General features: G+C 39.2%; 1 protein-coding gene across 2 annotated transcripts; it reads left to right on the top strand.

Moving 5' to 3' along the window:
• Positions 1-1,721: 1,721 nt before the first annotated feature.
• Naxe (NAD(P)HX epimerase) lies at positions 1,722-20,345 on the top strand. Of its 2 annotated transcripts, none has more exons than XM_089238142.1 (4): positions 1,722-1,885; positions 13,483-13,699; positions 13,978-14,236; positions 15,932-20,345. In XM_089238142.1, exons 1-4 carry the CDS (start codon positions 1,785-1,787, stop codon positions 16,162-16,164), a joined length of 810 nt encoding a protein of 269 aa, XP_089094268.1. In that variant the 5' UTR covers positions 1,722-1,784; the 3' UTR covers positions 16,165-20,345. The 2 variants fall into 2 exon arrangements, with proteins under 2 accessions (XP_089094268.1, XP_089094267.1); XM_089238141.1 differs by lacking the exon at positions 1,722-1,885 and adding an exon at positions 12,115-12,542.
• Positions 20,346-20,861: the final 516 nt, after the last annotated feature.

Genomic DNA, 20,861 nt, shown 5'->3' with positions numbered 1-20,861 from the left:
AGAAATATGCACGAATATGACAGTTTTCCCCCCCGAGTTTTTTTTTATTTCGATAATATTTCGAGATTAATTTACACCTACGTGGTTTATCTATATATTCTATAACAGTGGTTTTCAACATTTTCAAATCCGCGGCCCGGTTTCATTCATTTTTGTGAGTCAGAGGCCCGGTCAAACACACAACCAACGGAAAATGAATGAGGAAAAATGAAACGGCTAATCACTCGCGGCCCGGTATGAATGATATCAGGGCCCGGTACCAGGCCGAGGCCCGACGGTTGTGTGTGTGTGAGAAACACTGTTCTATAATATAAAATCCCAAACTCGAAAAGGGCCTGTTTCTATGCAACTGAAATCGGTTACGTATTTTTGGTGAATTTTCATTTAACTCTTGAATATATCGGGAACCGTTTGACCCATCAGGACCAAATTATGGGCATGTACAGGGAACTTTTACAGGATACTTGTGGCGGAGTTTTACCAACGCTTGGCGTTAAAAGTGACTCCGCAGATTACGCACGCCAAGCGACCGAAAAAAGAAAAAAATATAGAGAGTGTGAATTTTTGTAAATAAATTAATGTTGTGATTGTTGACAAGTTGTCTTATAATTAGAGTGGAGTCAGATATGCGAAAGATTCTTACCACTTTTTCATTTTTCACAGTTTTAATTACCTTTAAGGCTTACATCCCTCTTGGGACAGAGCCTGGGTCATGTCTCGTCTTACAGTCTTAATTACCCACAGCCCCCCCCCCCCTGAGGGGAGTATTATCAAACCAACTCAGTCAGCATCCCAAAGCATGGCCCACATACTGCAGCAGGGCCCTATGCTGGGATAGTTGGGGCCCCCTCTGTGTGTAGTTTATACTGTGAAATTCAAAAAGTGGTAAGAATCTTTCCGGCCCCTGTCAGCCCTGCCCTTTCGAAGGCTATGTCGAGATATATGTATAATTTACATATATCACCAGTGCTTGCAGCACGCATATGTAGAAAAACAGTCGTACCGCTTTTCCTATTGATGAGTGGACGGCGTGTCGCGCTAGGTGATTCACGTTGCACGCAGTGTAGAAAATCTGCTCCAAGGGAAAACCCGGCTTTCGATAGCAGTGCCAAAAATATAAATCTTCTGAAGTTCTTTCTTGTGCTCGGAGTCTCACTTTATCTTCTAACTCTAAAGCCGGGTTTTCCTAGGAATAGGTTTTTTTGCTCAGCGAGGACCGAATTAGACCATTTCGCGCCGGCAGAAACGCGTTACATAATTACGCTACGCTTTTGTGTTTTCCTAGCATGGCGCATCAGATCAGGGCGGATATATTAGTATGTGGCCTTGGCAACAGCTACTCTGTCGTCTGCGTGCTCCGGTTTGAAGAGAAGGGAAATAAAACATACAAGAGTGAAGAGAATATCGGCAAAACCCCGGCGCACGACGCATTTGGTTCCTCCAGAAGCAGTCAGCCAATAACGCCCGACGTAAAGCGCTGTCGTGAGCCGCGTTGCGCTCTGTAGGAAAACACTCATACTGATTTTCTTACTGGTGAGTGTATGGCGTGTCGCGCTGGGCGAATCACGTTGCGCGTGGCACCGGAAACCTGCTCCTAGGAAAACCCGACACATTAGTCGTTTTAAACTTTGAGGTTAGATGACAGCACCAACAATAGCAGAAACTTCATTTTTCCTTTGAAAAGAAAATACAATCATCATCACTATCAACGACGGATGATAAAAAGCGTAAACATAACGCCGTTGTTTACACTTTCGAAGCGGAAGTGCGTGACCGGTATTTGTATGATTTTGTTTCGTGCTCGTAGGAAATTCTCGTGTTTTTATTTCTTCTGTTCACGAGTCCGGAATTTTTCTTTGCTGCCAAAGGACATGAAATACCTCAAGTAGGTATTGCTTTCTTCAAATTCATCTCAATGTTAAATTGACTGAGGAGAAAAGCGTCCATTTCGAGTTTATTTTTCACCATGTGAAAGGAAATACATAACGAATACCGATATTGCGAAAAACCTCGTTTTAACGAATCCTTTTCTAATCCGCCAGATAAGTTTTCATAGAAACAATGCAAAAAAACCCTGGAATTCCTTTATAACGATATTTCATTATAGCGAAGTGATTTTTGAGGTCTCTTGGAGTTCGTTATAACGTGATTTGAAATCGTTAGGACATTTCATAAAGTTGTGTAATAAATCGATATCAGTTTTTCCCCCAAAGTGGGCAGTATCTATCGCCCGCTTGATGTGCTTTGGGAAGGGGGGGGGGGTTTGCAGTAGAAACTACAGCTATAATATGGAATATTATGAATTAGCTTAGCGAGTAGGGTGATGGGAGATAAAAGACTCATCTATTATTAAACGGATGTTTTTCATAATTATGATATAGTATACAGCAAACTATGAAAGAAAGACAATTTTTTCTGGGTTTTACACTGAGGTGAACGTGGGGGAAAAAAGTGAACTTGTCTCCGCAGGGAATCAAAACATCACCACCTAGAGATAGAAGGCCTCCGCACAGGTTGCCAAGTTCATCTGTGACATTAAGACTACCTAGCAAGTTTGCCACATTTTGAACCACAGCATTCTATTTTGTTTCTTCTTATTTTGGCATAGAATCTTCCTGGTTGGCTCGTAAATACCACATGGTGATTGGATGTGGGACATAAAAAACGGCAATTCTGAGCTCTATCATTTCTTTTCCGCACAACAATGTTACTGGCATGAGCAGCGGAATTTTTTCCCCTGAATATTCTGAGGGAAAATGGACGACTACTTGCTGACGTCATGAGTAGCGTGCAGAGGCCTTCTATCTCTAGGAGGTGCTTATTAAACCCAGTCCTCTTGTAAACTGGGCAAATGCGGCAACTTTATAAACCACTAGAGACGTGACAGATCTTTTTTTATTTATGCACTGTTGTATAAGGTGAAATAAAGGCATTAATAGCCCTCCCCGCATTAACTTCAGCAAATGTCCTGCCCCCCCCCCCCCAGGTGGCAGCAGTAGCGAGAAAGATGTTTCTCAGTCCAATAAATGAAGGAAAGGAATTTTTTCTCGATATTATGTTGAGGTGAACTCAGAAAGAAGTCAAATTTAAGGGTGGAGGTGTGTTACTATGACTTTACTTTAGCATCTTATATCACACAGTGCATAAATAAGGAAGGATTGGTAGCATCTCCCATGAAGTATGTGGATAGTGCAATTCCCCAGTTTGGGGTTGTGCACACCCCCGGTTCAAGTGAGGGTGCAAGGTGTGCGGTAGCTTAAACGTTAGTTAGGCATCAAAATTTTTTTAAAAATCCCAATAGTAAAAACTTCATGATATGTTTTTGAGCCGCACTTTGACGCTGGCGATGTTAAGAAAACTTGAGGGAGCAGAGAGAGGCCTGGGACCAGGGTTTAAGCTAGATAAAAAATTCCTTTAGCAAAAAAGCGAAAATGGGAGAAAAAGCTTTAGCAAAATGCAGACATGCCAACATTGGCTTGAAGCTTGTCAGTAGTGATGAATGTTCAGCTTTGCCATGGGGGTACCCCCTCTAGGACAACATAATCATAATGCAATAAAAATAAACACTCAAAAATTTATTTTTTTAAAATTTTAATGGAAAGTTCATTAAAGTCGTCAGTCCATTTGTCGCCTGGCAGTCCAGTGGTTAGGGAGCTAGCGTCTGACTGTGCGGGTCTGGGTTCGAATCCCGGTTCAGGCATGGATGTCTACTAATACACTAACAAATTCCCTAGAAGATCGTAAAGATCTCTTGGGAATACGTGATGATCACATTATAAAATTACAATACAGCACCTCATTGGCACTGGAACCTAGAAGGCTCAGGACACAAGAAGCAGCTTTCCGAGTTCGCTGAGTCCTTGAATAATTCATGGATATTTAATGCAATCCCAACCTGCATACGTACATCTTGAAATCCTAGACCCCCATTCTCATTTTCTTCGTATCAGAGCTCCAGAGGGCAACGAGGAAACATTCTTTCCAACACAAGTTCCGCTAGCTTGACCAATCCACTATGCAAATGAAGCCAGGTCTGGACCCACTGCGAAAAACCTGCCCACTCCACTACTTCGAACCATTCAAAAACCTGTTTTCAGCCCACAGCATGGGGAGGTTTTGACGGAAAAAAAGATTTTTTCATGTTGGGACATCGAGCAGAGTATGCAATGACTATAGGTGAAATTAATGACTTTGGTGACATCACAAGCTTCGCGCAGAGGCTTTCTGCTATAGAAGGTGTTGGTAAAGCAGCAGGTTTAGACATGGCTTCACATATTGCCTTCCGTGTACAAACAAAACAGATCGGCTCAGAGTTTGTCTTCTCTTGAACTCTCTCATGTGGGTATATGAATTCATCGTTATGGTAAAGATAGATGCAATTTTAAAAATAATAATAATGAAAATAAGTAAAACACCGCAAGAAACTCAAAGACCCAATTTTTTTTTAAACAAATTTTCGTAGTATTAAGAGTGTCTCCCTTTAGATTTGTAATTTATTGCAGCCGTCCTCAGAAACTACGGATAATCCATAGCAGTTACCAACTCTGAAAATGCTAATGATTGATGGATAGATATCTATCTGTTTCGTACTTCTTGTATACATTTTTTGCGAAAGTGGCTACTGCTTCTTGCGTATTCTAAGATTTTCTTTCACATTTTGCGAAAAATGTGACCGTGGCACCCTAATACCCTAATTGCCAAAACAAGAATATGCTGTGGGGGGATTATGCATTTTAATTTCCCCTCCCATCCAGTATTTTTCTGGAATGGTCAAATAAAGGCAAAGGAAAAATTTGGTTTCTTACTTGTCCAGTTCTGGAGCAGCTGAAACCGCCTTTGAAATAAATTTATCAATAAAAATTGCCTTGTTATACTTCCTCTTAACAGGATAAGTGAGAGTTGTTTTGATCATGCTCCCCCCACCAAGAACGGGGCTGACAGGACTTCAGCCCGGGAACATTCTCATCATTTTTTGTTTTTTCATGCTATAAATTCACTATAGAGCCTAGGGCTCTGCTGCTGGCTGTGGAAGCTCATCAGCGTAATTGCGAATGAATCCAGGGCTGAATCTTAAGTGAGGGCCATCTTAAGAGCATCGTGGGCCTCCAAGATGGCCCTCAATGAAATAATCCTGAACCAAAATATGAACAGTTTTTTAAGGTGGTACATTTTGGCACATGGACGTTTTGTTTGATAAATATTAGTGTGTGGCTTCGTATAAAAAAATCAGGTTTATCCCAGGGTCGTCACCTAAAGTTCTGTCAGTCACCTTCTAGGATTGTCTTCATTGGCCGCACATAGGACTTCGTACTTGGGTGGCAGGTAAGCTTGAGTGGGAAGGAAAAAATTGCCTTACCTTCATCTGTTGGGCTACTGTGGCCACTCAGGTGCTTCATGAAAAGTTTACTACTACTAAACCACACATGTACCTCGACTACATTCCTCTGCAGAATTTCTAAAGAATTGGTACATGTTGGAATGTACGTGTGTTGTAACGTGATGTTTGTTACAGTGTAATGCTTGTTATGTGTAGTGCTGCCATCTGCTATTAGTTTTCCTAACTATGAGTGATGTGTAATGATTGTAATTCTGCATGCCTGTTGCTCTCCGTGGAGAGACTTTTTAAAGGGAAGATCGGCTGTTGGGCTGAGAAACATCATCTTACTCTCACTACAGTAAACTATATTTGTGAATCGTGACTCTTTTGCTCAAATTTGGCCACTTGTGGGTGTAATATTAAAGGATGTGAAAATTATAGCCCATGTGGTGAGAGTGGTTGGAACTTAACCCATCCACCTCGAAATTCTGAAATTAATACAGATGTGGTCAAGTTTATCATCAGTTCAGTTCTGTGAAAGAATTTTCCTATCTGCAGCATAGGCATGAAGTTATTTGAAATATTCGGAGAGCTCAAAAATATTTGTGAGAAGGAGGGTCCTCAAACCTAATATTTCTGTAGCTATTAACAGTAGTATACTTCATGTTCAGATGTTCTTCCTGAGAGCATTTCTGATCTTATGGTGAAACTTAATCCTATATTTTTTTTGAGTTATCTCAGCTTCAATATACAACAAAGTTAAAGATTAGAGTTTTTCTTGTAAAGGACTTAGCGAATCAGTGCTGTCTTAAGGCTGGGCCCACCCAGGCACGGCTGAGGAGCCTCAAGAGAAGAGGAGGGCCTAACGAATGAGATATGGTTGAAATTTTCAAGAATTTGCCTGGTAGGGCCATAGGAAAATCACTTGACTTGGAGGCCCACGATGCTCTTAAGATGGCCCTGGAGCAAACTGATGATTTTATCCTTTTTAATAAGAAGAATGATCTTTCTCCACTACAGTTTGATATTGGTTATGTTGCCAATGATGATTTAGTGCTGTCTCAGTATTCAGAGAAATTTCTCTTTTCAACCTCTAGCGTTATTTAACATTTTTGGTATTTACTGTAACCTGAACCAAGGGTGAACACTTTTGTCGTTCGTCTGAAAAAAGTGTTTGCGAAATCAGATGAATGAAGTTTTGCTATTTGCAAATGTGCAGAATCTTCATGAATATTTGAGGTTTGATCAACTTTCATGTTGATCAAACGTGCAAACTTTCTTGTCATCATTTCATAAATCCATTTTACAGTAAAAAAGACTGACGCATTGAAACATATTTTTGTCGTGGAGTTAATGGAGTTGCATTATGCATGCTGTGTTAAGTCTATTACTGATTGGTATAATTCCTAAAGCAAAATGTTTTGCATTGTTCGGCGACGAACGCTCGGCTGACTGGAAATGTTCTGCAGTAAAAGTCCCCATTCCTGTGAATTATAATAGTGCTTTTTTTTCTGAAAATTATTCCAGATTGTTCTACGGTCGCTAATTGTTCTTCGATGCATGTCGCAGGTTTTGGCATATTCTGCTTTGGGGCCCCCAAAAGCAGAATGTTTTGCTTTTTTTTTTGCAACGAGCCCTCGGCTGACTGGAAATGTTCTGCGGTAAAAATACCCCATAATAGTGTTTTCTACATTTTTCTTAAAATTCTTCCAGATTGTTCTGCAGTAGCGCTAATTGTTCTGCGATATACGTCGCAGATTTCGGCATATTCTGCTTTGGGGACACAAAGTAGCTTCACCGTAACTTCATTAACGTTTTCGGAGGGTAGATAGTGCAAAATACCGATGCGATGGAAAGAACAAAAACTGTTGAGGAATTTATTGAAATTTATTAACATTACATGCACACATATATACATAGATATACCAGAGAGTAATTACAGGACATATACAAACATACATAAACACATACGCTTATGTTGAGCCTAAGGGATCTGGTATGATCCGTCTACGGCAAACAAAATAAAGAAAAATACTGAAAAAATTAACTTATTTTTAAAAATATATATTAAAACTGGTTTTGAGTGAAGTATAAAAAAAAGTCGTTGTAGAGCGGTTTCGTAACACGAGGCTTGTTCAAAAAGTATCCGACCATGCTTTTCGTGCATAAACCAATGAAGCTAGTGGAGACATGGTTCGGTGCATGTATGAAAGCAAATCTTGGTGCCGCTTGCTTGAATTTTTCCCTGCCTTAAGAAGCTGGCAGACCGCCGGTGAGTGAGGTAGTGTAAGTGAGCGCCGCATTTTTGCCATTTTTAACAAAGCGGCAGTTCCCAGAGCAGAATATGACATACGGCGCAAAACAATGCGGAAGAATTTTAAGGAAAGTGTAGTGAAGAAACACTGAAACACTATTATGGGGATTTTTACTGTCAGAACATTTCCAGTCAGCCGAGGGTTCGTCGCAGAACAGTGCAAAAAATCCTGCTTTAGGGATGGCAGGAAAAACTTGGAACAATGCTACTGCATTAAATTTTGTGACACTTGGCGATTCCCAAATGAAAACAATCTCCCGTATCTACGCCTATGAAACCAAGCAAAAAATCACGAATACGAAAACCACAAATATGAAATCCGCGTATCCCGGGGGGCGACTAGTGGCGTAGCCAGGTTTTGGTCAGTGGGGGATCGAAATTCGGAAAGGCGCCATTCTTTGTTCCTGCTTTAGGCGCAAAATTACAATTAGGGGCCGTTCAAGTATTACGTAAGCAAATTTTTAGTCATTTTTGACCCCCCCCCCCTCCTCTGTCAGCAAATGTCAGCAAAACTCTAACACCCCCCCCCCCCCACCTTGTCAGCAAAATTTCGTCATCAGCTCTGCCCCTCTGAATCCTAACGCATATTGGTGGGATCAGAGACGTAACAGGGAGAGGAGGCATGGTGCCCCCTCCCACGATCAAAACTTTATTTTTTTATATAATGCAAAAAAAATTTTTTTTTTTAAATTGAAATTTCGGAAGAAAATACTTTTATATGTTATTATAATCAATTTCTGTTAATTTCAATGTTATTTGAAGGCTATGAACTCAAAAACTTTATCTTTAATAAATTCATTGCGACCCACCCTCTAAGCCATGCAATGATAAATCGCATAAAAGTCCTTGGCCCGCGGACCAAATATGGCCCCAGGGGGTTATCTGATGCGGCCTGCTCTCCTCAAACCTAATTTTGTAAAAAAAATTAACTTAGCGGCACATCTACAGATCGCTTAAGTGTCCCGTGGTACAATTCCAGAACATTTAAGCGGCCCGTGGCACATTTTCAGGTGTGAACAATGATCACATCAACACTTAAAGGACTTAATGATCACTTAAATGACCCGGGACACCGTTACACATTTAGAGATCCCTTGAGTGGCATGTGGCGTAGTTTTAGAGCACTTACGTGGCCCCCAGTGCGGTTCTACCTCACTCATGTTACCAGCGGCACATTCTCAGATTATTTAAGTGATCCGCGCGGCATATAATTACGGGTCACTTGAGTGATGCGTGGAACAGTTCCAGATCACTTAAGCGGCCCGGACACATTTCCCGATCACTTAAGCGGCCCGGACACATTTCCCGATCACTTAAGCGGCCCGGACACATTTCCCGATCACTTAGATTAGCGAAACATTTAGATATCACTAAAGTGGCTCTGTCTAGGGCACTTATCAATGGGGGGAAATGTTACTTCAAGGTGCCCACAAACTATCGAAAGGTTTTTCGCGTTTTTGGCGCACCGTGTAAGATGCTGTTAAAAATATTTCATATTTTCATAAAGGGTGGTTGATGACGTAAGCAAAATTCAAACCCCCCCCCCCTTCCCTTTCCTTGTCATCAAAAGTCAGCAAATTGGGAACCCCCCCCCCCCCCCCAATCGATGATGACGTGATACTTGAACGGCTCCTTATGCATTAGTAGAAAGAACTTGAATCTTTTCAATTTAAAAAAATCAAATTATATTTATTTTGTTTTCAGATGATGTTATTTTTCAAATTAAATTAATTTTCAATTTATTAATTTTTTTAATTAATTAAAAAAATGCAAATTATATTTAATTTTTCGTGTACTTTTACAAATGCAAACACCAAAAACAACTGGGAAATCACTCTAATAGGTAGTTGGAGAAAAATTTATATTAAGATACAAAAAATGATAGAAGAAAATAAATTAAAAAGAAAAAAATATATATTCTTTCTCTCTCTCTCTCTCTCTAAAATTATTCCACGATATGAAAGTACATAAAAATCTTCACGCTTCCATTGAATCGCTTTCATCATGTTACACTCTTATCGTAAGCACATATCACATGTGCACTACTGCTACTACTACTAAGGCCCCTTTCACACGGAGCGGATGCGGACGGGGGTCCGCATACCCTTTCAAACGAGCGCTGAAGATGCGGACGAATCGCCCGCATCTTTAGCTCGAAATTCGTGCATAAAAACTGTTTTTTCGCAATTTTTGTAATTATTTTTCTCCTTCACCTCTGATTCAATGGCCATAGGCAGCCTAGAGGCATTCTTTGGTGGTTTAATCTAGAGCCACATAGAATATGGGAATAAAGATGTCTTCATTTCGATCCTCATAAGTAGTCGATGGGAGAAAATGCCTTCAAATATTTTCAAAATATTTTGAAAAAAAAAATCCGTCTTTTCGGAAAAATATGGAAGAAAAATTCCAAAAACACATCCAATGTTCGAAAAATCCAAAACATTCGATGTTCCAAAAAAAAGAAAAAAAAATTCAGGAGATATCAAAGAATTTTCAAGTAGTAAAAAAGGGGAGTGGTAGAGACTTTCAAAATGCCTGTGCTTAGAAATATTCACATCACAATTCTGTCTTAGGCCGGGATTACACTATAAAAGTTCGTTTATAAAACTTGAAAAATGCAACCAATGGGCGGATCAGTTAAGTTCTCTCGAATGTAACAGATGTATTTATTGGTTACATTTTTCAAGTTTTATAAAATAATTTCATAAACCTTTTAGAGTGAAATCCCTTCCTTAGATTAGTCTCACTTCTGAAATAGAAAATTTCATTTTTTTTCAGTTTATAGACTGAATATCGAGTAAAATAAACTTGTAGGTATCGGGGGAACCACCAAAAAAATTCAAGTGCTAGGATCTTCAAACGACCGCCCCTTTGTTTAATAAAAGTATTTTTTTTAAAGTTTAAAAAAATTAACAGATTAAAAATTTAAAAAAATAACAAATATTTAAAATAATATTTCAGATATTTATATTTTTAAATAATTTTAAAAATTTAAAAAGAGAAAAATTAAAATTTTTAAATTAAATTTAAAAGTTATTAAAGTATTAAATTAATATTAAATATTCGTAATGAACAGAACGGCTTATAATTTTGGTCCCGTCAGTGGCCCTTGTTGACAGGTTTTATTGTATAAAATTGTGAAATATGGACAAAAGGCAGTTGAAGTTGCTATATCTCCATCTCAGAAGGAAACGGAGGGATAGACGTATGTAGGTACATTATATTAATGAGCAGGCACCATCATATGGTGTTTTTAAGGGTATATATGGCAAATAATTAAAAAAATTCCGTGAAAAATCACCTTCTAAAAGTAGCCAAATATGCTGACGAATTCGCTCCGCATCCGCATCGTGTGAATAGCTCCGAATAAACCTATTGTCAAAACTTCTATGTGCGGATGCGGAGCCCGCACTTAGTTTTTGACACATGCGGACGACGTTCGGACCCGCATGAACATTTCCTAGGTGCGGAGATTTTTCGGCTCGTCTGGAAGGCGCAGTATATTCCAATTGTTAAAACTTCTTCCGGACCCGCATCCGCTCCGTGTGAAAGGGCCCTAATCGTACATGTACTTCCAAGACATTTCTCTTATGGAATTTCTAATAAGTTGGTACATGCCGGAAAGTTATTTCTTATACTATGCGTGACCATGACGTATCTATGATGGTCAGTTATGGGTGGTTTGTGTTCGAGAATTTCTGCCATCTGTTTTCTATATTAGAAGTAAACCTGGCAGATGCCTGAAGTTTCGTGTTATGCAAATAACATTTTGGTGTGTGTCGGACAAAGACAGTTTTATTACCTTTCCCTTCCCACCTGCGACGCCGTTGGAATCGTAGGACGTCCCCTTTGGAAGAATTTGAAGAACACAATTTGGAAGAAAAGAAAATTGGGTTGGGGGGGGGGGGGGGAGTGTGTGTCGATATCTTGCGACCAGTGAAAGATCATAGGTGTGGGAGAGATGAATCCACATATCAAATCGGACGTGAGCAACCTAGAAGTTTCGCTTCTATCGCGCGAGATTCTCACGCAGATTTGTTTTTTTATTTAAAAGAAATTTTCATTTTTTTTTTTTTTTTAGCTGCAGTGGAGCTCCTTAAAGCGCACACGGAGCCTCCAACGGTTAACCACTGCCGTACAGGATGAAATCACGGCAACGCGCCTATTAACGGAAGCAAAACAAATTGGTGAGATCGCACGAGATGGGTTGCGGGTGGAAACGAACCACATTCAGCTGATATCTATGGTTGTTTTTTTATGGGAGGGTCGTTATTAACCGGCCACCACCGACGACGGCTCTGCGCGCATTCGGGTCGGTTGCCCTTGGAAACGCCGACCGCTCCAGCTACACCCCCTGGCGGGCATTCGGAATCAAAATATACCAAAAAGCAAAAATTTAATAATAACAAAAGACGTGGAAAAGGCGCATACTGGTGGCGAGGTATGTCGTGTGGGAGGAGGAGGGGGGGGGGTCGACGGTCGCTCGTATCGACACACGGTCGTCTCTCCTTACCGATAGGCGTCAAATTGCCACCGTATAATTCTCAAAAGTCTCGCCTTTGTTTTGTTTTTTAGATTATTAATATTTTTTTTTTGGAATTATAGAATACGTGGGAATTATAGAATTTTCAAGTATATTTCGCCCATTGAAAAAAATAGTTGAGCCAATAATTATACAAATGGTCCCCAGCAGCGGCTATAGTGGACGGTATCCCGCGTCAATAATTGCGACTTCAGTGGCGAAGAGTGTTGTTGTTGGTTGTGTTGTGCGATCGGATATCGTAACGGGGTCCAAATGTCTGCCAAGAGGAAAGGATATCGTTTCAGTTTCAGGAGGAAGCACGATCCCGGCAGCACCAGCAAAGACGACGATCTGAAGGATCTTGCGGCCGCCCCCGTCAAATACATTAGGTAAAAAATGGGGAAAAATAGTTATATATATATATAAAAGAATTTTTTCCCCCGAAAAAATCGTATTTTTAAGATTTCTTTCAAGTAGCCTCGTAGATTTATATTTTAATGTTTTTTTTAAGAAGTGAAAAATACGATCGATTTCACGATTAGTTCGAAGAATAAAATCGCGATAATTTTATGATCTTTCTTATGGATCTGGAAGAAGGACCGCAACTACTTTGTGGTGGGAGAGGGGTGCGGACCATGTTTTATGGCGTACAATGTCCAAACCCTCGGCCCGCTGGCTGAATGTGGCTCTTGGGGCCATCTGATATGGCTCGTGACCTCAAACGTAATTTTGGAAAAATGAACTAGCGACACATTTACAGATCACTTGAGTGACCTGCGGTACATTTCCAGATCACTCCAGTGACCAGGGAATGTTCCAGAGCACTCAAACGATCCGTGTTACAATTAGACATCGCTCGAGCGCCTCGCGGCACATTTACGGATCACTTAAGTGACCAACGGCGTCGCAGATCATTCGAATGACCCGCGGCGGCATATTCACAGATCACGTGACCCCGCGGCACATTTCCAGATCATTTACATGAGCGCGTTTACTGATCACTTGAGTGGCACGCGACACGTTTTCAAACCAATGAAGTGGGCCACACTGTCCTAAAGGTTGAGCATCCTTGTTTTAGAGTGGTCAGGTGAGCCGATGATACTTACATAGCATAAAAATCCAAGTCATTTCAAAATATGGAACGTAGATGACATCACCAGCAAGAAAAACCTCAACTCTCCTGACATAAATATGTTAGGGCCATGCATACAAACTCAAAACGCACATTTCAAACACAAACAAGACTTGAAAAAATATCATTGTAGAGGGAATTATAGCTTTAGTGAGGTTTCATTGTATTAATTTTCACTTATTGTTATTATTCTTTAGCCAAGAAGAAGCTACCGCCATCGATCAAGAACTCTTCAATGAATATGCATTTAGCGTGGATCAGCTCATGGAGTTGGCTGGTCTCAGTGTAGCCACTGCAGTAGCAAAGACCTATCCTCTTTCCGATATGGTCAAGAAAGGGACAGTGCTGGTTTGCTGTGGCCCCGGGAACAACGGCGGTGATGGATTAGTTTGTGCCAGGCATCTCAAGATGTTTGTAAGTGTGTGCAGTGATTGATTAGGATTTTTTTTAACATAATAGCAAAATTTTACTGTGAAATTCGAATTTTAATAAATAACGATAGGGAGAAATTTCAATGCAGGGATTTTTTTCTCCTGTTCATAAATACTTTGAATTTTGTTGCACGTAATTTCATGAGTCTAGGATATAAAGGTTTGTTTTCTCGTTATTTATGAGTATATTTTTTGTATTTTTTATTGCAAATATCCAAAACTGTATGCTAACTATCTTTTTTTTGTGTTCATTTCCCATAGGGGTACGAGCCCACAATCTTCTACCCGAAAAGGACGAAGAAGCAGCTGTATGAGAACCTCACCCGCCAGTGCCAGGAGATGGAAATACCTTTCCTGTCTTTCCTCCCGGACTCTCATCTCATAGCGAATTCGTTCAACATTGTGATCGATGCGTTGTTCGGGTTCAGCTTTAAGCCCCCTGTGCGAGAAGAATTCGTAGATTGTATGACTAAGCTGAAGAATGTACAAATCCCCATATGCAGCGTCGATGTGCCTTCAGGTGAGGGTTTTTCAAATTCGATTGTTCCAACATAGTTCATTTGTCTTACTGTGATTTTGAGGAATGTAGGGGCTAGAGTGATTTAGAATTGTGTAAATTGGAACCATCATAAAATGATACCGTGAACTCATAATTCACCAACGTTTCCTCCTACATTATTAGCACATCTTTTCATCTGAGTGTTTGTACAAAAGATTCAATTTTACATGTGATTGAAATTGCAAACTAAAGAGGATTTTAGAAACATTTGCAAACTGATATCTCGGCTAATAAGAATAATTAGCTCTAGAATCAGATTCATTAGCCTCAACATACTTGTGGTTCCCAACTTCAAGGCACAAATGCGAGCCGATCTCCCCGCTAAAAAGTCTCACCACAGAGAGCAACAGGCCTACAGCGGTACAAATATTCAATTATTATACTTCACTCACTTCATTTCTGAAATATAGATGGCAGCACCAAACTGTTATTGTTAGAATTATACACATTACTGTATATACTCATACTATTAGGTGCACACACTGATACTTCTGGCACAGCTCACTTGGTAGTAATTGACCATAGCGATAGAACGGAGAGTTGTGCTTTGTGTGAAAGAGTCTCTAGAAGCATATAGACTCTGCCTGAATTAAAACTAAATATAAACGTCATCAAGAAACCCTTTATGTTTCTGAACTTTGAACATGTGATTGGCGCAAAGGGAATGTACATTGAACAAATTCTGTGATTTAATAAAGCTTTATAAAGTTTCAAATTCACGTTTCTTGTTCTTTATTGCACCACTTTTTTCACCTATTAGTTGAAACTTAAACTATTAATTTTTAATGCAGTTTTCTTTTTGTTATAATCCATATAACGTATATACCAAGTGTCAATGAAATGCATCAACCAGAATGGGCTCTACATAAGTCTCTCTCTGTAGTGTCCATTTCATTACAACCACCCTGTATACACTCGCCAGACCAAACACTTGATCTCTGTGAAATCTAACCTTATGGACATCCATTCTACCTCTTGAATGCTCATTCGTTATGCCTTTCTCTTCAATACGACCTGAAAACGATGAGTAGACACTTTGCAGCGATTGTACTCGCTACACTCAATACTTTGGTTGCAATTTTTGTTCATGTGGATCTAGTTTTAACTACAATTTTTTGCGTCTGTTTTATGATGAATGCAATTGTCTCTCTCCCTGTTAATTAACTTTACAGCAGTCACTTAACTACATAATTTTTATGACATCCTGTACTAGTGCAATAAGCACACATTTTTTCATAAACTCCTTGTTTCAGATTCTGGACGATAGAATGTTTCAAGACATGAGAAACTTTATTTATGAGATCCACCAGCTTTCATCAACTGATTTGCATGTAAACCTGTATTTGAGGGGGTTCTTAACCTTTTGTGTTTCGCAGACTCATTTTCTTGATAAGATGGAAGTCTGTGGACGGACTGTGCCAATAAAATGAAGGCCACATACCCTTAATGTTCAGTATATAGTCATGGCAAAGCAATGAGGCAATTGTTTCTAATCCAAGCTCACAGACCCCCCGAAATCTTTCCAAGGACCCTTTCCTCTGAGGATAATGCCAAAAAAGGGGGGTCCAGGTCTTGTTGTTCAAGAAATTGTATATTATCCATATAATTTAGATTCTTATTATGTTTCATCTAACAAGCTGTATTTTGTCTTTGAAGGTTGGGATGTTGAAAAAGGTGGCGATGTGGAGAAAGACCTGCAGCCGGAATTTCTCATTTCATTGACAGCTCCCAAGCTATGCAGTGAAAATTTCAAAGGCAAATATCACTGGCTTGGTGGACGCTTCATACCGCTATCTCTTGCGACAAAATACGAGCTCAATTTACCCCCATATCCAGGCACAGAGTGCTGCGTCGAACTTCCAATAGAAGCATCATCTTCAGGATCTTGACTGTGTTTGCTCCCTGTCATCTGAATTAATTAGAAGGAAGTGAAAACATTAAGTTTATGCATTATGCGAAGATGAAAATGGATTCTTCTATATTATGTTTCTGTTACATTTTGATTGTGTTGATTTGTTGCTAGATATAATTTTGTACCTGTTCAAGTTTTAATTCATGTTATGCCCTTTACGACAAAAAAAAAAAAAACATCACCAGAGTAAACTTTGTGACATTCTACCAACTTTAGTTCTACTCGCCTTAAACACCACATGGTCTTGTGCAAACTTAAAGAATACAGCAAAACTTGGAGGAATGACTTCACGCAATGAAGCATCATGTTCTGAATGGGAATCTGGAAATTTTGCCCTCGACCCTTCGTCCCAGATAATTCACCTCTGGCTTTCCACCTGCCCTGACTGTATGAATGACAGAGTTAGTGACCATGTGATTGGGTGAGTGATCATATGAATGAGTGAGTGACTGTATGCGTAAGTGAAAGACCATATGAATGATCAAGTGAGTTGGTCAGTGACAGTGTGAGTACCCGAGTGAGTGACCGCATCAGTGACAAAGTGCAGGGAGGTGTATGAGTTATCAAATGCTTGGATGTATGAATGATCAAGTTAGTGACCCTATGAGTGACCACACTCACTTAGTCTCTCAGTGGTCACATATTTTCATTCACTCATAAGGTCACTCACACATTCACTTCGTTAGTCTTATGGTCATTCATCACTTACTTGATCACTCACTCACTTCATCGCTCAAATGGTCAGGGCAAATCTTTCCAGGGGGAAATTTCCAGGAACGAAACGTCTGGCACCAAATGTTGGAGAAGGAATTTCTATAAATTGTTCTAGGTTAGCTCTCGATTTTCATGCATTTAAATTCCGCATTTGTAAAGTTTTTGGCTCACAAATTTTCTTTATCCCGAACACGATTTGATTTGAAGTCGGAAGCTCCAAATTTATAAACGATGAGGTTCACGCATTCAAACATCTCCCCTGAACAAAAACATTAAAAAAAACAGCACAATACACGTAGTTAACTACTGATCATTGCTTTGATGTATTTTGTGAAATGTGGTGTCCGGTTCTTGATAATCGTGCCCATGAAATTTGGTTCAAGCTACTTTAGCAACCACGTTTTCCTATTCTTAATGTGTTTTCATAGATAATGTATTTTCTGAGCAAATGATATATATATATTGGTGTGAAACGTCTTTAGACATCGGATAATATATACATATATGTATGTGTACGAGCTCTTCCAAGACTTTTTGAAAATTGCGTCACTTTAAGTGTTATTTTATATTAAACAGCAGGTGCTCTCGTTATCGATACAATATTGTGGGTTAGATATAATCATATTGCATGAATGTTAGACATGATTTAAAAAACTCTGGGACTAGTGTATAATTTATTTTTCGTCAAAACAATCATCTCTGCAGCAGTAACAATCATCAGTCATTTATTCGTCATAACTTTTTTACTCATATGCTTTGCATATTTACGCTTGAATAGCTGTCGTCTCGGAATAGTTGAAACTCTTATAGCTGTTTGACCCATGATTTGCTGCTATGGTAGTAGCCATCTTTAGAGGCTACACCAGTATCCGCTATTGACTTGAGGGTCATGGAAATTTATATGCTCCTCAAGTCAATAAAGTGATGTTACCTCTGGAAATTGCCACCATAGTAGTGAGTAAAATGTTTAGGAAAAAGTAAAAATAAACTGCTAAACGATCCAGTAAGTTTCAGGCTACCTGTACTTCACACACTGTTATATTTTAAGATTGTTCAGCATAGAGTTGAATTTTGGTACAATGAATTTCTTTTTTATGCCTTTAATGGATTTTCCATCCCTTTATTAAGACATTCCCAAAATTTCCATATCTTCCTGATGAATACAGACTCCTTGTGCCAATAAAATGAAAGCCACAGACTGCCTGTGCTCCAGACTCTGCCACGAAGCTGGACTGGAAGAGATCTCGGCAACGGGATAAGTCCAGTGGCAAAGTTCTGGCGTTCATTCAGTCAGACTGCCTGTGCTGATATAGAATGAAGACCATGGAATGGAAGTGCTAATTTGAAATGAAGACTACTAACTCCTTTACTGTTGGTACTAATATTAAACGAAAGCCACTGACCTTCCCCCCCCCTTTTGTGCCTATAAAGTTAAGCATGCTCTACTTGGACTAATGAAATATGAAGGGGCCATGGACTGCTAGTGCTAATATAAAATGAAGGCCACAGACCGCTTGGGCTAATATAAAAATGAAGGCCACCGATCCCCTTTTGTGCCTATAAAATGAAGCATGCACTATTTGGGCTAATATGGACTGAAGGCCACAGACTGCTGGTGCTAGTATTAAATAAAAATCAGACTCCCTGTACCTATAAAATTAAGAATAAACCTCTTGGGTTGATAAACAGCCACAGATCTTTTGTGCTAATATAAAATAAAAGCCACTAATCTTGTGCTAATATAAAATAAAAGCCACTAATCTTGTGCTAATATAAAATAAAAGCCACTAATCTCGTGCTAATATAAAATGAAGGCCATGAACCTCTTGTGCTACTATGAACTGGAGGCCGCGAAGTGCTAGAGTGCTAATATAAAATAAAGGCCACAGACCACTCATGCCAGTGTAAAATGAAAGCAACAGACTGCTAATGCTAATATAAAATGAAATATACGGGCCGCTTTTGTGCTAATCTATATGTATAAAATAACATGTCCTGACTGATTCATCATCATCGATCGAAAACCGCTGAAGCTATAAATATGAAATTTTATCAGTTATTTCACTTCATCATTTAAAGACTCACTAAGAAGTTTTTTTTTCAATTTGATGCCTAAAGGGGGGTAGGGTCATAAGGGGAATCAAAGGTTACATAGAGAAATCCTGCCGAGTAGAAACTGCTGGAGCTAGAAAAAAAAAAAATTTGGCCAGTAGCTCGATTTCATAATGAAAAGACTAAAAAAAGTTTTTGCAAAATTCCACTCCATAAAGGGGTTACAAGAGTGCTTAAAGGTTATATAGAGGCATCACATCAAGCTGAAGCTACAAATATAAAATTTGGTAAATAGTTTTGTTTCATCATGTAAAGGCTCACTAAGAAGGGATTTTTCAGACTTCGATCCCTAGTGGGGGGGAAGAAGTCATAATAGTGTTCAACAATTACACACAGAAATCACGCCGAGGCAAAACCACTGAAGCTGCAAATATGAAATTTAGTATTATATTTTATAATGTAGTTACCCAGTAAGACAGGATTCAAGGGGGTCGCAAGGCTTTAAAATGTTACATGGAGGGAATCATCGCAGAGTAATTTTTAGATTACAAAATCCATGCGAGCGAAGCTGCAGGTAACAGCTAGTACTGTATAAAAGTATAAAATGAAGACCTTGGGCCTCTTGTGGTGATACAAAACTAAGGCTATGCGACTTCTAGTGCTAATATTAAATAAAAGTTGTGGACCGCTTGTGCTAATACTGTATAAAATTATAAAATAAAGACCACAGACCACATGTGCTAATATTAGATGAAGGCCACAGACCACTTTTGCTAATGTAAAACTGAAGCCTTTTTATGACCCTTTTTAAGAACTAGCACATTCATTATATAATATGAAAACAATTGTTTTCTAATAAAAGCTTCAGTAACCTCCCCCGATATCTTTCCAGGTACCCCTCAAGAGGTCCATAGACTACTGGTTAAGAATCCCTGGTATAACTAGTTGAAGTTCGAAATATGTTGTAGTTATATCACTCTAAATTTTAGTGTTGTTAAAGCCCAAACTTTTGCATTTATAAAATGAACTTTCTCGTTGAGAATGTTGATCTCGAACACAAATTCCTCATTTTGCATAGTTTTTTTTTCAATAATTGTTACTTTACAAAATAGAAAGAGAGGGCACTGCTGTGTGTGTTGTTTTTTCATGCGCATTGCAATCATTGAATTACTGCATTTATTGGATGAGAAGGTGTTTTAGAGAAAATTGCACGATTTGCCTTCAAACTGATTCTTTTATGAGAAAAACGTGTATATGTAAATTTTTATTTCTTCACTTAATACGATAAGAAAGAAATGATAATAATGTTATTGAAGCTAATGTTGAATGTGTGCTTGTTTTTTATTTCGGCAGTGGATTATGATTATTAATAAAAGAAATGTTTTTGATTAAGGAACGATTTTTTATATTGTTGTGTGCCTTGGTTTTCTGATTTTCTTCACATGCGACGGATCTAACTCACATACTGTATATGTGAATTGTCGTGTACTAAAAGGCTGTTATAACAAGAGCTTACAATGATGGGTAAGATTTTTTCATTGTGATGCAATTAGTATCTACAACATGAGCTTGATGATGCACTGCAGGTCAATCTATACAGGGTGTCCTTTGAGTGCTAATGCAGCCAATATCTCATCAACTGTTCGTCATAGAGGTATAGTTTCAATTTAAAAAATGCTCAAAAGGGTATTCAAAAATTACCCTGCACTAGTTGTGAGAGTTAAAATATACTGTCTACTTGTCCTCTAACTTCCAATTAGAAAGTTGTTGCCCATTCTCTCCTAAGGGGTCATTCAAGTATTACGTCAGCATCGGGGGGGGGGGGGAAATGGGGTTTCGGATTTGATGACCGGGGGGGGGGGGAGGAGGGTTTGAAGGTTGCTTACGTCATTAACCACCCCGTTTTGA

The sequence above is a fragment of the Pholcus phalangioides genome, unplaced genomic scaffold, assembly GCF_987345545.1.
Source record: "Pholcus phalangioides strain wild (caught in Gottingen) unplaced genomic scaffold, Ppha-v1.0 ptg000010l_1, whole genome shotgun sequence".
In the NCBI taxonomy this organism is placed as follows: domain Eukaryota; kingdom Metazoa; phylum Arthropoda; class Arachnida; order Araneae; family Pholcidae; genus Pholcus; species Pholcus phalangioides.
Note: the sequence above shows the minus strand (reverse complement) of the source record. Positions and strands in the feature narration are given on the sequence as shown.